The following is a 16,190-nucleotide window of genomic DNA, read 5'->3' as shown; positions in this document are numbered from 1 at the left end:
GCCGTATCACACATGCATGACAACACACGAATAGTTAATCATTTTACCTGTAAAAGTACCTTTTTAGGTTAAAGAAGACACAATGTATGGATATGAACTTCTTTATTTACTGTCAAGGCGACGTTTCGCTATTGATCCTTAGACCGCTGTCAAGCAATAAAGAAGTTGTTATCCATAAAAAAATATCTCTCTTTTGTCATCCGTCAACTTCTAAGTAATGCCAATCAAACCCAATTAGATTTGCGTTGTTTTCATATATGTTATTCGTAGTTATTACATGAAGCCAGAAAAGCATCTCTTCCGCCAGTATTTCAGCAGGGCCAGGTGATGAAGCGCTGCCGACGTGTCGATGTAATGCTTGCGTCAGGAGATTTTCTGCAGACACTACATACTAATCCTCTGTTCCTATCTCAGCAACGCGCACATTTATCCAATAACTCCCTTCATCATTAACATCACCCCCCCCCCCCCCCCCCCCCCCCCAAACCCCCCTCCACACACACACACATACTCAGTCATCCCCGACTCGATCCTCCAGCTGGTGTAAATAATTAACTCCTAGACGTCAAATAGTTATAACTTCCTGAAGACGGTCGGCGGGGGTCTGTGAGTGGCGTACACACGGAGGGGTGGATGCTGCGCGCGCGGGGGACGAGATCTACACCTGCAGGTCAGTGTCAGTGTGTTGTTGACAGAATGAATCACATTATAATTGTTATAGAAGTTATTTTACAATGACGCCTGCCTTATGTCGTGAGGTGCAGATATTGTGTAGATAATGCAGCCAGTCTGACTCAGCCCAGCTGGACGTACATCTATGCTCCCCACAACCCTTAACCCTGTCTTCGAGTCAGTTCATCACACTATGTATGTATGATTCAACTGACACCAGTTGAACTGCACCTTCAAGCTGCCGCAGAGGATCAATGCTGTCAAGTGCAGAGAACAATACACTATAACCTGCTCAACGATTTCCTCTGTGCTACACTTGGATGTTTCTGCTTCATAGGCGGTGAGTGAGTGAGTGAGTGCATGGGTGGGTGAGTGAGTGAGTGAGCGTGCGTGCGTGCGTGCGTGGGTGAGTGAGTGAAAGGTGAGTGAGTGCGCGTGAGTGCGTGGGTGAGTGAGTGCGCGTGAGTGCGTGGGTGAGTGAGTGAGTGAGTGAGTGAGCGTGCGGGCGTGCGTGGTTGGGTGGTTGGGTGAGTGAGTGGGTGAGTGAGTGAGTTGGGGTTTAGGTCTAAACATTCTAGTATCTGGACCGAAACGCACAGGAATAACAAAAGCTGAACCACACTGTCTATGCTGTCACAATCTCAGTCGCATTTATCAATTATCCTGAGTCAACTTTAAAATAAATATTTGGGACATTTGGGCAGATATGACCTTAACCTTTCATATTCAATAATTCTACATATCCCTAAATGCCAATGACTTAAAATATATAACGTTCTAAAGGATATACTTTAAATCATGGGCTATTACCAATAGTAACTGTCGTCACAACGTCACACAACGTTACACACTGATGCTTATGGTTTAGATATACTTGTACATGTACGCATACAAACTATTCACCCGACTGTGAGATTGTATCGCGTATGATGTTGAAGTATGACCCTACTCCCCGAACTACTGGACCGGTTGACCTTGTTCCAGAGTTCGGCACGGAAGTATTTATAAGCATGCCGTTTTATTAACCCTGGGGTCTTCCGTTGCTTGATCAGGTGATTTGCACAGCCGATGAGTTCATGGAATCTCCTAACACTATCCCCAGCGATTCCTCACGTGATATAAGAATGAGTTCCACACCTACAGCATGGTCTGTGAGTATACATGATGTGGTGTTTTAAAGTCAAAATTAAGTTAACAAGTTGATACACTTCTACAGATGAGTCAGTACTATAAGTAATTAATACACGTGAGTGCAGACACGACACGCTCGACATACTATGACGAAGATATGGAAAATCAATAGTTGACTGGTTCTATTTTGGGTGTGAGAATCATTCTATAGTCGTTGTTGCGGACATAGAAACGGAACCGCTCGACCTCTGAACAGATACAGCCAACCCGTGTGCGTTTGTATGTCACCTGGGCTTGAAAAGATATCTGTTAGGCGGGAAGGCCAGAAGATCGATTTTCTTTCTTCACTGCAGGACAAGCCCGAGCAGACGACAACTGGGGCAGACGACAATTGGAGCAGAAGTGAATTCGCGTAGTCATGTGAGTAATACTTTATTGTGTACTCATTAACACACATAGTTTGTCTGGATAATCAACACAAGGTTCAGTTGCTGATAGTGCGGGGTCGTTTTGTAGTCGACACTCGGTTTAATGATCAGATACCTTTGTGTAAGCTTCTCAGGACTGTTTGCTTGGCTTTCATTTGCGTTTTTGTTGTGAGTTAGCGGCAGAGTCCCAAGTGAACTTAGTATAACAGGAACGCCCGTTTTAAAGGTACAAGGTAGCTTTTTCTGGTGTAGCGTTGTTCATTTTATGAAATTGAGTTCTGTTTGAAAATGGGCAAAATTGGCTTTAATTACGCTGTCCCGTGCGAAGATACCATTGTTAAAAAAGGAATTCAAGCATGAACGTCGGCTAAAAATAGACTCATCGGAATACATCGAAAAGAGAAGCTATATCTAAATAAGATTTAGATGACGCAGCGTAAACACAGCAATGAACCAGTCTTGAAGTTGCCACAATTTGTTGTCGCTGAAAGTGCTGAAGCAAAGGTCAGACGTTGCATCTTTAATTGAATGATAGAGATGGGATGCAGTCGTTGTGTTGACCTCAGCTGCGGAGCCGGTAATTCCATGTTTAATTGATGGTTCGGCAATTAATACTACTGAATGTGGTTGTCGAGGAGATTCAGATAGAACGTTGGAGCTACTCACAGTTCTAGTGGCAGTAACGGTGTTCATGAGAAGTGCGAGTAGAAGGGTGACGTCACAATCTGGAATATAACAGTTATATCACGGCTGTGACCACATCGGGGAACCAACGGTTGATAGTGGGAATTATAGGTACCAGTAGTGTGTAAATGAATGTTGTTTTATGTCATATTTATCAATATTACAGTTATAATACAATTCTGAACCCGGCGAACTAGTGGCTGATAGTATGAACATTGTTTATAAGGAGTCGTGGGCTAATAGGGATTTCATAGACATCAATGTTATAGTATATCACCCAGTCTGTTACGAGTGGGTTCTTTTGAGTGCACAGGGTGAATGTACTGTACACTAGAGGTAGTGACAACACTTTAAAGACCTCTAAACATTGTTGGTCCCAAGGCTGAATAACAACCTGTCTGCACCATGCGAACCAGTCATTCATAACGTGAAATGACATTTTATGGGTGAACTTGATACAGTTTTAGCCTGTTTCACACACACACACATACACACACACACACACACACGCACGCACGCACGCACGCACGCACGCACGCACACACACACACACACACACACACAGACAGATATGTTATTATTTTAACTTATTTCCCTTTCAGACAACTATCGATACCAGAATCCAAGATGGCCGCCTGGACACTTCCTGTGGCCTTGACCCTCGGTGTCGGACTTCCGATTCTCATCTATGTAATTGTGTCAGTTGTATTTTTCCTGAAGCCTACATTAATTCACAAAAGGAAGAAGGACTACGGATTTAAGCTGCGACGACACTTGAGTCACCGAGGAGGTAATTACATCGAACACGGCGTCATGTGACATGCCTCTGCAGCTGCATGGGAACACTTGACTGACCTTTCCTATGGTTTGTTCGTTTATAGTTTAACGACACACTAAGTGTATAACGATGGCCTGTTAATAATCGAGTGTTGGCCAGACAATCCAGAGATTGATATTATGACTCACGATCCACGCTGTCGAGGTATGACGACACATTGTCAACCAAAACTGACCACGCGATTCATTAGTTGCCATGGCTTGGGAACCTGTTCCTGCGATTTGAATATTTGTTGCTAGAGAAGAATTTTGATGAACTAGAACGTTTTGATATTCTAAATTTAGTGAGTGAGTTTGCTTTACGACCGACAATATTTCAGGTTTATCACAGGGTCTGTAAATAAGCAAGTCACGAGCAGGTAAACCACTGGTTGATAGCATGAGCAAAGATCACACCGGCGGGGTCCGATGACACATAATCAGCCAGGCCACACATTGTGACACTCGATCACAGTGGCCATGAAGAACTTGAATCGTACATATCTTGTATCGTCAATAATTCAAGGTGTGGTAGGCAGCCTAGTGGTGAAAGCGTTAGCTCGTCACGCCGTAGACCCGAGTTCGATTCCCCATGGGTACCATGTGTTAACCCCATTTCTGGTGTCCCCCGCCGTGATATTGCTGGAATATTGCTCCACTTCTGTGGTTAACATTGCCTGCGACCCCCCTCCACCTTTAGTTGCACGCTGGGATCCGATTATTGTTTAAACTGGCATGCAACTCAACTCACTCACTCACTCTTGGTGATGACAGTACACAGAGGGGTCCTTTGTTCATGTATGTTTCATGCCGGAACTGCTGGCTTGGTCAATGTAAGTAGACTGGAATTCTCTCATTATAACACTATTTCAACTGTCAGTTTTACAACCTGTTGTAAGTATTTTTGCATGCAATAAAAAATAAAGTAATATTATTTTTTTCAGGCGGTGGAGAGAAGCTGGAGGGAACCATGTCCGCATTCACCAAGTATGTACAGCAAAACCTCGCTAATCCGGACGTTAAATTCCCAATCAGAGAAACAGCCCAGATTAACACATATCCGAAATTCCAAATTTTACTAAGGAGTATTGTGCTTTAAATATTTGTCAACGTGCCTCACAGCAATTGTTCGGAAAGCGGTTTCGCATAAACAGGGTTTCGTATATCCTACGACCTTGACCTATATTCAATCGCTTCTCTCTGCATGTTGGTAGATTGTGCTGAGAGGTGTGACGACATCGGTAAATGTTTCACGTTCACGCAACTATCCGAATAGCTGTGTAACTTAATCTGAACATGACAGCGAGTTGAATCCACATGTCAACAGTGTGTGTGCGGTGATAAACTCGCTCAGCTGACCCGATGTCATCCGAAAGAAAGATGTTGTGAAACTACAGTAAACTTCATTTATAACGAACACGCTTATTACTAACTGATGGATATAACGAAATGTGTTTTGATCCCGTCCAGGTCGTATATGCTGTATATATGCTTATAACGAACTACGGTTATAACGAACTAAAATTAGTGGTCCCTTTGAGTTCGTTATAACAGTAGTTTACTGTTTGTCTCCTGTAGTGGTGGTGATGTTTAAAGGTGACGTGGGCCAACAGAAGGCCTATTTATGCCCAACACATTGACTTAACTTAATAAGAGTCACAAAGTACTGTATTGTATTGCAAAAAAACAACGACACGAAATCGTTCAGATAGCATGAAGGAGACGCCAGCATAAGAAATTCAGAAAAATAATCTCTGTCATGATATGAATTAAAGCCTTCAGCAGACACTTTCATTTTTGAAAAATGAAACAATCGTTCAATAAAAAAGCAGTAGATCAACATGAGAGAATCTTTAAATGATTCCAAATCATAGAACAAAATCTGTTTAAACCATTTGAGACCCTATCTAAATTATATCATATTATATTAAATCATATAGGCCTAAACCTTGACTTGGACCCAAACCGTGATTAAGGCCTTTAGCAGCAACACAGAACGACGAGGAAGTCCGTAGTCTTAACACATCTCTCCTCTTGCAGCGCCGTCGAGGTCGGAACCCACATTCTGGAGATGGACGTCAGGTTGACGAGCGATGACGTCGTTGTGGTGTTCCATGACGAGACCCTGCAAAGGTGCTGTGGAGTCCCGGACGACGTCATCAGCACTAAATATGAGGTAAGTCGTCCAAGAACAGAAACATGAAACCAAGGACGCAGGGTCACGGGTGGCCAAGTGGCGTATTTGCAGTTCGCGGTGCAGAGGAGACAGGATCCGCTGAGTCTAGTTTCAGATAAATAATCCTGTATGATCAGTAGGGGCGGTCGGGTAAGGCTAGTGGTTCAAGCGTTCGCTCGTCATGCCGGAGACCCGGGTTCGATTCCCGACATGGGTACTTTGTGTGAAGCCCATTTCTGGTATCCCCCGCTTGATATTGCTGGAATGTTGCTGAAAAAGGCGTAAAACCAAACTCCCTCACTGACTCATTCTCTCCTTGGTCAGTCAGCATCACCACGAGCTCGTTTCAGCATGTTGGACACGTGTAAGACCTGCATCTTTGCGGAGTTTCCTTCGACGTAAGTTCCTCGCCGTATCATTGCTGGAATATTGCTAACAGTGGCGTAAACCACCCTCACTCACTCCACCTGAGACGGACGCGAAATGATGTAACTGAAATTCGGTGGCCTTACAAATTCATTCACATCGTGATTCTTATAGTTTGTTTTTGTAAATTATTATTTCTCCCCTTGAATTGCTGTGTTCTCCGTATTTGTTGATTCCGGGTGATTTGCTCTCGTGTACCCCAGTATCCAATGCTGGCCCAAAGAGCCGATGACGTGGAGGATCTAGTGGTCACCGCTGCGTTTCAACGTACTCCAATTGCGTTGGTCGTTGTTCGTGCTGTCAGTCACTGGTTTGACTGATCCAGACATGATTATCTTCAGACCATCCTCATATGTATGGAATGTTCCTCATTGAGATCTAAGCTCAACACCCTCCGTGTTCTCAAACACGAGCTGAGACGCCAATGATCATATCAGCATTATTAGCTTCCCATGTAACCGCGCAATGTACAGTGCAAGGGTTATTGTATACCTACAGATGGACTGCGACCTCTGACCAGCGAGTCATTCGTCTGTCTAGCGACTGGTTCAATGTCAATTCGGTAAACTCTTTAACACATCTGAGAGAGTTTCCGTATTTTAATTTTCTTGTAAATCGCTATATTCTGTCCCAGGACCTGCCACCAATGAAGCCACCGCTTGATCTCTACTACAGAAAAGGTGACATGCTACAAATGATATCATCTTTTGCATTCATTCATTCATTCTACTACTACAACTGCCATTACTTATGCTACTACTACTACAACTACTGCTGCTGCTGCTGCTGCTGCTACTACTACTACTGCTATTAATGCTGTCATTATAACTACTACTACTACTACTTCTACTACTAATGCTAATACGACTACTGCCTTCTGCTGCTGCTACTACTACTACTACTACTACTACCTTTACAACTACTGATACTACTAATGCTTCTACTTCTACAACTGATATTGCTACTACTACTACTACTACTACCACTACTACTACCACTACTACTACTACTACTACTACTACTACTACGACTACGACTACGACTACTTCTGCACATGATGAATATATATAAATATACATGATTATCTTACTACTAATGTGTTAGAAGATATAATTATCTTAAGAGGCTCTGATCAACGATAGAGTTGACAACACATTCCAGGAACAAAACTTATAGATTGTTCTCGCAACTGATGTCAGACGGTCTGGTTATCCATACACACTGACGTACTCTCTTGTATTGTGAACAGGTCACAGGACGTACGGCGATGACACACGGATACTGACACTGAGAGAAGTGTTTGAGGCATTCAGGGATGTTCCTGTCCTGATTGAACTGAAAGGCACACAGGAGCTGCTCATCCAAAAGGTAAGATATTCAGTTGAGTGAGTGAGTGAGTGAGTGAGTGAGTGAGTGAGTGAGTGAGTGAGTGAGTGTGTGAGTGAGTGTGTGAGTGAGTGAGTTTAACAGGCATTGCGGTTATATCACGACGTGAAACCGGATGTGGTTCAGATGTATTACACTATCTTTAGGCACGTACATCTGCATCCTCGATTACCCAGGATACTATATCCCCATTGTACTGATTGAATGGCAATATGATACCCTGGTTAACCGAGGATGGTACATCGGATCGGTGTAGTAGCATGTCCGTGCTCGTATAGGTTCCCGACCTTACACAACCAGACGGTCATGCTGATGCTAGACCTCCTCACACGGGCGGTCGACTAGAAACAGAACGGTAACGAGAACTTGGTGGTCATTTAATAATTTGAGTGTCATGGAATAAAGATTTATCATCCAAAACTGGCTCCCACAGGAGATATCGCTTGGATGAGATCAAGCGATATCTACACTGTAGATATCGCTGCAATGAAACTTCATCACAATGCTTTGCAGACCATTGTGACGTCACCGGTTACCATGACGTCACAATCAAATGACATCACTAATGGCTCTGCTACTGAAGCTGTTAGCAGTACTTTTTACACTTAAGGCACTGCTAATTACTGTCTACAAACTGAAAAAGTTGGAAGCATGATGTTGGATGATAAATAAAATCTCACCCTCGTGTCTTTTGATATCAAATATATGAACACTCGTTGATAAAAGTGGCAAAAATCCTCGGCAAGCCTCGGAATTTTTCCACTTTTATCAACTCGGGTGATATTCTCTATATAATCTCTGAGCAAATTGATTCTGTTTCAAACCTACAATGCCGACTTCGATTTATCTATCACTAAGAGTGATATACAAGGTGTAATATGTCTGTTTGGGATGCTTGAAATATTGAAGTACTTCCGCATGAGAGTATCGAACGGTCACATTTAAATAGAATTTTCCGCCCCGATCCCCGTCAAGCTGACATAGATACCGAATCGGCATAAAAAAATCTAATTTAATAATATTTGAGTATTTGAGTCCTGGCGAATGAAATATTTGAGCACGTTATCATTAGATAATCGGACAGCGGGGTACTTGTGTATTATAGGGTTTAACAACAGCGAACATACCTGAATATGTAATCAGTATAGGAGAGTATGTATAGTAAGTATGTCAATCCGTATTCGTTTGGAATGCTGTGTGTGTTGGATGAATTGTCAATTAATGTGAATTACGATTCTTAAAAATTAAAGTACGGCTTCGAGTTTGTATTTAAGGAGGTGGCTAAGGTTATAGGAGTGGAGTAAGTAGGAACAACGAGATACGCTAGCTGCTTCAGGTGGCCTAGTGGTAACAGCATCGCCTCGTCACGCTGAACACCCGGGTTCGATTCCAACATGGGTACAATGTGAAACACCCATTCTTGATGACCCAGGTGTACAATGTGAAACACCCATTCTTGATGACCCAGGTGTACAATGTGAAACACCCATTCTTGATGATCCAGGTGTACAACATAATGGCAGTGGTCAGTATCAAATACAAAAATAGCGGTGACAACAAAGGTAATTGATAACGATAGCTTCACCCAGCAGCGACAGTGGTCAAGCTTCCGAGATATACCTAAGCGGCGTAAAATCCCACTCACTCACCTACAGTCGCTGTCGCCATGACGCTGCTATTGGACCTGTGATTGACCTCCACCGGTGTCGTGTATATTAGAATAGAGCTGTGTTCTGTTCCTGTAGGTGTCGGATCTGATAGCAGAGTTTGACAGAGCGGACAGGACCATCTGGGGCAGCGAAAACAAATCCACGTCGACACTCATGTATTCGCAGGTAAATCACTTTTACCATACTTTCCTCCCGCTGCATTTCTTAAAACTGATTAGCCAGAGCTCTCACCTTATTCCAAACTGAGACACTGTACAATGATACGGGTAATGATAAAAATGTTCCATTAATGCTTAGTTTGGCTCCTGCATACTTACAGGAACTGATCCTGTGAGATCAACATCTGCTAGTGGTGCCCAAGTCACGTACCAAAACATATGGTGATAGGTCATTTCAACATGCAGAAAACAACAGAATATCTGACAAACTTTAAAGAGACACTGTCTCTTCAAGAGAGCCTTTGACAAGATCAATCATGGTCTAAGTGCATTTGAGCAGTTGTTAATTTAAAAATGCGCTCTACAAATTCTTAATTTAATTTATTATTTTTCAAATTTTACCGAAAATTAATATGTTAGAACAGAATTTTACATTATTGGAAATTCATCAATTTACCTTTTGAAATTAATCTATTAGAACCTAATTTTAAATAACTGAAAAGTAATCTATTTGAACCGAATTTTACGTTATTGAAAATTTATCTATTTGAACAGAATTATATATTACTGTAAATTAATCTATTACAACAGAATTTTACATTATTCAAAAGTACTCTAATAGTTGAACAGGGCGACGCGGAGAGTAGATCTTGTAGATGCAATTCATATAATAGCTACATCATCACTTCTACTACTACTACTACTACTACTACTACTACTACTACTACTACTACTACTACTACCACTACTACTACTACTACTACTACTGCTTTAGCTACAATTTGTCATACATACTGCACGTTTAAGAAAAAATGTTCCCGAAGTGAGTTGTTTGATTGATGACAATATTTACATTGTAGATGTGCTTAAAGGATTCCATTCCGTGCATTTCAGAATGCAGACATTCCGATCTTCTTCAGTTACAAAGGGGGACTACTCATGCGCCTCTGGTTCTACACTGGATTACTTCCCTTTGTCAGACTGCGCGAAACCATTCTTGTTGCACCTATGCCATCTATAGAGCTGGAGTGAGTACTTGGCCGGGTCAGGCATCGATAACACATCGGTGTGCTGGGCACCGTCAGGGGAACTGGATAATGAGAATAAAGTGATACCCGCATCCTGAGTGAATGAATGGTGTTTAATGCCGCAGTCAGCACTAATCCAGCACTTCCAAGGCGGTTGTAAATATTCGAACCTGTACATGTGAAACAATCACACGTGATCAGCCGAGCCGCGGAACTCTTCTTGTTCCACGCTGTTGAACCCTCAGAGTGTCCGGGGAAGAATGACTCCCACCTTCCTCTTCATATTGTACACCTAGCTTTACTTAAGGACAAACGGGGTGGGTGGGTTCGGGGTGGTTACAATGTAAGGTGAGGCTGTTAGAGACTCGCCGTACTCACGTGTGCATGCGGTCAGTGGTACAGAATCGATTAGGTGGAATATTACTTGAAGTGACAGGCGACTAGGCTTGTCGTAAGAGGCGACTAACGGGACCGGGTTGGTCTTCAGCAACCCATGCTTGTCGTAAAAGGCGACTATGCTTGTCGTAAGAGGCGACTAACAGGATCGGGTAGGTCTTCAGCAACCCATGCTTGTCGTAAAAGGCGACTATGCTTGTCGTAAGAGGCGACTAACGGGATCGGGTAGGTCTTCAGCAACCCTGCTTGCTATAAAAGGCGACTATGCTTGTCGTAAGAGGCGACTAACGGGATCGGGTAGGTCTTCAGCAATCCCTGCTTGTCGTAAAAGACGTCTATGCTTGTCGTAAGAGGCGACTAACGGGATCGGGTAGGTCTTCAGCAACCCATGCTTGCCATAAAAGGCGCTATGCTTGTCGTAAGAGGCGACTAACGGGATCGGGTAGGTCTTCAGCAATCCCTGCTTGTCGTAAAAGACGTCTATGCTTGTCGTAAGAGGCGACTAACGGGATCGGGTAGGTCTTCAGCAACCCATGCTTGCCATAAAAGGCGCTATGCTTGTCGTAAGAGGCGACTAACGGGATCGGGTAGGTCTTCAGCAACCCATGCTTGTCGTAAAAGGCGTCTATGCGTCACTCGTGGTGTGGCATAACTCACTCATTTACCTACATATTTATTCACAGTTTTCCGAGAGCAGTAACTCCGTTGGAATTTCGTTATAGATTTTGTCCCTAGTATTTGTACATTTGTTTGTTGTAAAAGTGTAAGTAAAACACCCACGCTACAATATTCCTGATTCTGCAGTTGTGCAGCATACATACCAGCTTCTTGGTTATTGACCCGGGAGTAGGTTTTCCTTGTCATGTTTGGAACCGTTATTCACCGGGTGCTTCGTAATAACTGGTCTATCACTATTGTTTTCAGTCCCCAAAATGGTTTTGAACATCGTGGTTTTGATCGATTTAAAGTATGGCTGACAGACAAGTAAGTAGACCACCTTTCACCACCTCTAAAACACGCCACATGAAACATATACCGCCACATGAAACATATACCGCCACATATACCGCCACATGAAACATGTACCGCCACATGAAACATATACCGCCACATGAAACATATACCGCGTAATACCGTTTCAACCATGTACCAACCACATTAAATGTATTCTAGACTGTTTAACATGCACGATGCCCTTTTGAGAATATATGTACAGTATGTGTTGGAACTGATAATAGTATGTGTATATCTAAATGTGTATAAGGGTGATTGCGAGTAGGGGCGACATATATTATATTTTATATGATGTGTGTGTATGTGCAGAAAAAACGCGTGGCTAATATGTGTGTGTGTGCCTCTGTGTCTGTGTGTGCCCTTGTGTGTGTGGTGTGTGTGCCTGTGTGTGTGTGTGTGTCTGTGTTTTCCTGTGTGTGTGTGTGTGTGGTGTGTGTGCCTGTGTGTGTGTGTGTCTGTGTTTTCCTGTGTGTGTGTGTGTGTGTGTGCGTGCCTGTGTGTGTGGTGTGGTCTGTGTGTGTGTGTGTGGTGTGGTGTGGTGTGGTGTGGTGTGTGTGTGTGTGTGTGTGTGTGTGTGTGTGTGTGTGTGTGTGTGTTGGTCCTGGATCGCGTGCACTTATATTGTATTGCCTGTATTGGTTTATACCAAACTGATTTCATTGATTTGTGGCCTCTCATAACATCCGGGTGGTTTCTGTATGTACAGAAAGAGAGAATCTTATAAACAACTCTCTCCGTAATCTAACACTACGATTAGTTTAATATTAACCTGTGTATCTAACACCATAATTAGTTTAATGTTAACCTGTGTATCTAACACTACGACTAGTTTAATGTTAACCTGTGTATCTAACACCATAATTAGTTTAATGTTAACCTGTGTATCTGACACTATCATTAGTTTAATATTATCCTGTGTATCTAACACTATCATTAGTTTAATGTTAACCTGTGTATCTAACACTATCATTAGTTAAATGTTAACCTGTGTATCTAACACTATCATTAGTTTAATGTTAACCTGTGTATCTAACACTACGACTAGTTTAATGTTAACCTGTGTATCTAACACAATAATTAGTTTAATGTTAACCTGTGTATCTAACACTATCATTAGTTTAATATTAACCTGTGTATCTAACACCATAATTAGTTTAATGTTAACCTGTGTATCTAACACTATCATTAGTTTAATATTAACCTGTGTATCTAACACTATCATTAGTTTAATATTAACCTGTGTATCTAACACCATAATTAGTTTAATATTAACCTGTGTATCTAACACCATAATTAGTTTAATGTTAACCTGTGTATCTAACACTATAATTAGTTTAATGTTAACCTGTGTATCTAACACCATAATTAGTTTAATGTTAACCTGTGTATCTAACACCATAATTAGTTTAATATTAACCTGTGTATCTAACACCATAATTAGTTTAATGTTAACCTGTGTATCTAACACTATAATTAGTTTAATATTAACCTGTGTATCTAACACCATAATTAGTTTAATGTTAACCTGTGTATCTAACACTATAATTAGTTTAATGTTAACCTGTGTATCTAACACTACGACTAGTTTAATGTTAAACTGTGTATCTAACACTATCATTAGTTTAATGTTAACCTGTGTATCTAACACTACGACTAGTTTAATGTTAAACTGTGTATCTAACACTATAATTAGTTTAATGTTAACCTGTGTATCTAACACCATAATTAGTGTAATGTTAACCTGTGTACCTAACACTATCATTAGTTTAATGTTAACCTGTGTATCTAACACTATCATTAGTGTAATGTTAACCTGTGTATCTAACACTTTAATTAGTTTAATGTTAACCTGTGCTTTCAGACTCTTCATGCGATCGTCTCTCTTTGGTCATCTGTCCAGGCGCGGGATTCATGTAAGTTGCCATAGGAACGTGATTATCTGCAAACTCCACCGCAGCAGAAATTATATTAAGCAGCGTTCATCGTTTTGATCTTTCGCGGGAACTTTCTGTTCAAGTGTCACATACTCTCATTGTTTGGGATATTGCTGACTTGATCAAAACAGAAATATACTCACCGTTCTGAGACTATGATCTTACTACAGGAATATCTGTTTACCGTATTATCTGTAATTAATGAACGGACACCCAGAGCCTTACTACCTTAGGTTAGGAGAATTTACTTTTCAAGGTTTTACAACAATGAAATGTCCCGGTAGGCAACTACACAAACAGTATATGATAAATCTACCTCAATAACAAAAATTCCATAAATTACTATCTGTCATATTTTTGCCTTGTCAGTGTGGAACTGACGTAACTAGCAAGTGTACGGGCTACACACTTATGACAAAGGGGAGATAATTGATGGGGAGGTAACCTTTGTAAGACAATAGTTCAGTCAAAGTGTTATGTTAACTGCAATCAAAAGATCACTTTTCTCAACTTCAGGAATCTCACACTGAAGTATATTATAAAAACGATTTCTTCGGTGTACTTAGGCTATAAAGAACGTTCACTGCTATCTTGTTTGAAGATTTGAACCGACACTCTCAGAGTGAGGCACCAAATCGCCAGCAAACAAAGGCAGCGATCTAATCCACTCAACCACCGAGGCTTCCACAAAAACGAAAGTCCGACAACTAGTGGTCTAGATCACGTAAGGGTTAAATGCACGGCGGCCATGGCTTAATATAGCAATTGTTATATCTTGTTTGATTCGTCCAGATTGTTTACAGATCGTTACCTTTACACTTGCAGACTTTCCTGTTTGTGCTAAACAAGGACAGCGAGTACAAGCGAGCGTTCCACCAACTGAAGGTCACCGGCGTAATGACCGACTTCCCATCCGTCCTGTCGGCCTACCTTAAGTCGGCTCCACAGACGCCGGGGCCGACAGATAGCTTGTTAAATGCGGACATTCAGTCGTCAAGGACGACAGACAGCTTGTTAAATGCGGACATTCAGTCGTCAAGGACGACAGACAGCTTGTTAAATGCGGACATTCAGTCGTCAAGGACGACAGACAGCTTGTTAAATGCGGACATTCAGTCGTCGGGACAGACAGACAGCTTTGTTAAAGGCGGACACACGGACCCCAGGGCCAACAGATAACTTAGTAAAAGGGGACACAGACGTTGGGGCCGACAGACAGCATGTGAATGCGGACACAGACGCCAGGATGACAGACAGCTTGTTAAAGGGGGACACACAGAGGCCGGGGTCTACAGACAGCTTGTTAAAGGCGGACGCACAGAAGCTGGAGCCTACAGACGGCTTTTTAAAGGCGGATACACAAACTCCGGGGCCGAGAGACAGATTTTCAAATGCGGACCCACAGACACTGTGGCCGATGGACAGCTTGTTCAATGCGGACGCTCAAGCGCCAGACCCGCGGGCGCACAAACGACATCTTCCTGAGGCAAGGGAGTTCACTGACTGTAAAAGTCAAGTTTCCACCCCTGCTGAACTAGGCTGATATTTCCGGGCTCGGTTGTAGCGCCACTAGTGGCTATGACGAGTTATGTCCCTTCTATGACCCCCCTATTGACCAATCAGATTCCACCTCTCATATCACTTGCTCCTAACGAAATGGCGGCGCCAAGTCAAGACGGTCTGATCGATAATCAAAATCTATATTGAAATAAAACGGGTCTTACTTCGCGAAGTGCACCAAAACACGTGAACACCTTGATTAAAAATATGAAAGATTTGAAAAATATCTGTTGACACCGAGTCAGCGGTACACATGTTTTGCAAATCCTGCAATCGACTGAAATCTGCACAGCAATTTACGAACCGGATACCGATTTCGTTGCGTGACTTTGGTTGGACTATGACTAATTTCAAGGCTTGATCGTAGCGCCACCAGTGGTTATTACGAGCTCTGTCCCTACTGTGTCCATCCTATGGACCAATCAAATTCTACCTCTCATATTACTTGCATTTGCTTCAAACAAAATGGCGGCACCCAGTCAAGACGAACTGATCAATAATCAAGCTTTATATTGTAATAAAACGGCCTACACCGCGAAGTGCATCAAATCACATGAGCACCTTGATTAAAAACATGAAAATATTGCAAAATATCTCTCTAGGACAAGTTCACAGTGCGCATGCTTAGCAAATCCTGCAGTCGACGGAAATCTGCTCATTGAAATCCATGTTGTAAACGAGCCGGCTGTCTGGTTCGTTACGCGATTTTGA

At 42.3% G+C, this 16,190-nt stretch overlaps 1 protein-coding gene across 7 annotated transcripts; it reads left to right on the top strand.

The window, feature by feature from the left end:
- The first annotated feature begins 538 nt into the window (after nt 1-538).
- LOC124141722 (lysophospholipase D GDPD1-like) lies at nt 539-15,627 on the top strand. 7 transcript variants are annotated; one of them, XM_046509801.2, is made up of 13 exons: nt 539-670; nt 1,725-1,823; nt 2,157-2,223; nt 3,518-3,705; nt 4,676-4,718; nt 5,772-5,907; nt 6,968-7,013; nt 7,583-7,701; nt 9,465-9,554; nt 10,442-10,575; nt 11,896-11,955; nt 13,847-13,898; nt 14,745-15,627. In XM_046509801.2, exons 4-13 carry the CDS (start codon nt 3,543-3,545, stop codon nt 15,096-15,098), a joined length of 1,197 nt encoding a protein of 398 aa, XP_046365757.2. In that variant the 5' UTR covers nt 539-670; nt 1,725-1,823; nt 2,157-2,223; nt 3,518-3,542; the 3' UTR covers nt 15,099-15,627. The 7 variants fall into 7 exon arrangements, with proteins under 7 accessions (XP_046365757.2, XP_046365759.2, XP_046365755.2 ...); XM_046509799.2 differs by lacking the exon at nt 539-670 and adding an exon at nt 759-1,012; XM_048385244.1 differs by lacking the exon at nt 539-670 and having other exon boundaries at nt 1,222-1,823; nt 14,745-14,895; nt 14,938-15,627.
- Nucleotides 15,628-16,190: the final 563 nt, after the last annotated feature.

The sequence above is a fragment of the Haliotis rufescens genome, unplaced genomic scaffold (genome assembly GCF_023055435.1).
Source record: "Haliotis rufescens isolate VD_foot unplaced genomic scaffold, xgHalRufe1.0.p SCAF_56, whole genome shotgun sequence".
Classification (NCBI taxonomy): domain Eukaryota; kingdom Metazoa; phylum Mollusca; class Gastropoda; order Lepetellida; family Haliotidae; genus Haliotis; species Haliotis rufescens.
This window is presented reverse-complemented; position numbering and strand designations above follow the sequence as displayed.

What these genes read in the sequence shown, in the direction of transcription:
- LOC124141722 (XM_046509801.2), top strand. Translation starts at nt 3,543, where the DNA reads ATGGCCGCCTGGACACTTCCTGTGGCCTTGACCCTCGGTGTCGGACTT. An exon ending in CGACACTCATGTATTCGCAG is followed by an intron (nt 9,555 to 10,441) that starts GTAAATCACTTT and finishes CGTGCATTTCAG; the next exon opens with AATGCAGACATTCCGATCTT. An exon ending in TGTCCAGGCGCGGGATTCAT is followed by an intron (nt 13,899 to 14,744) that starts GTAAGTTGCCAT and finishes TTACACTTGCAG; the next exon opens with ACTTTCCTGTTTGTGCTAAA.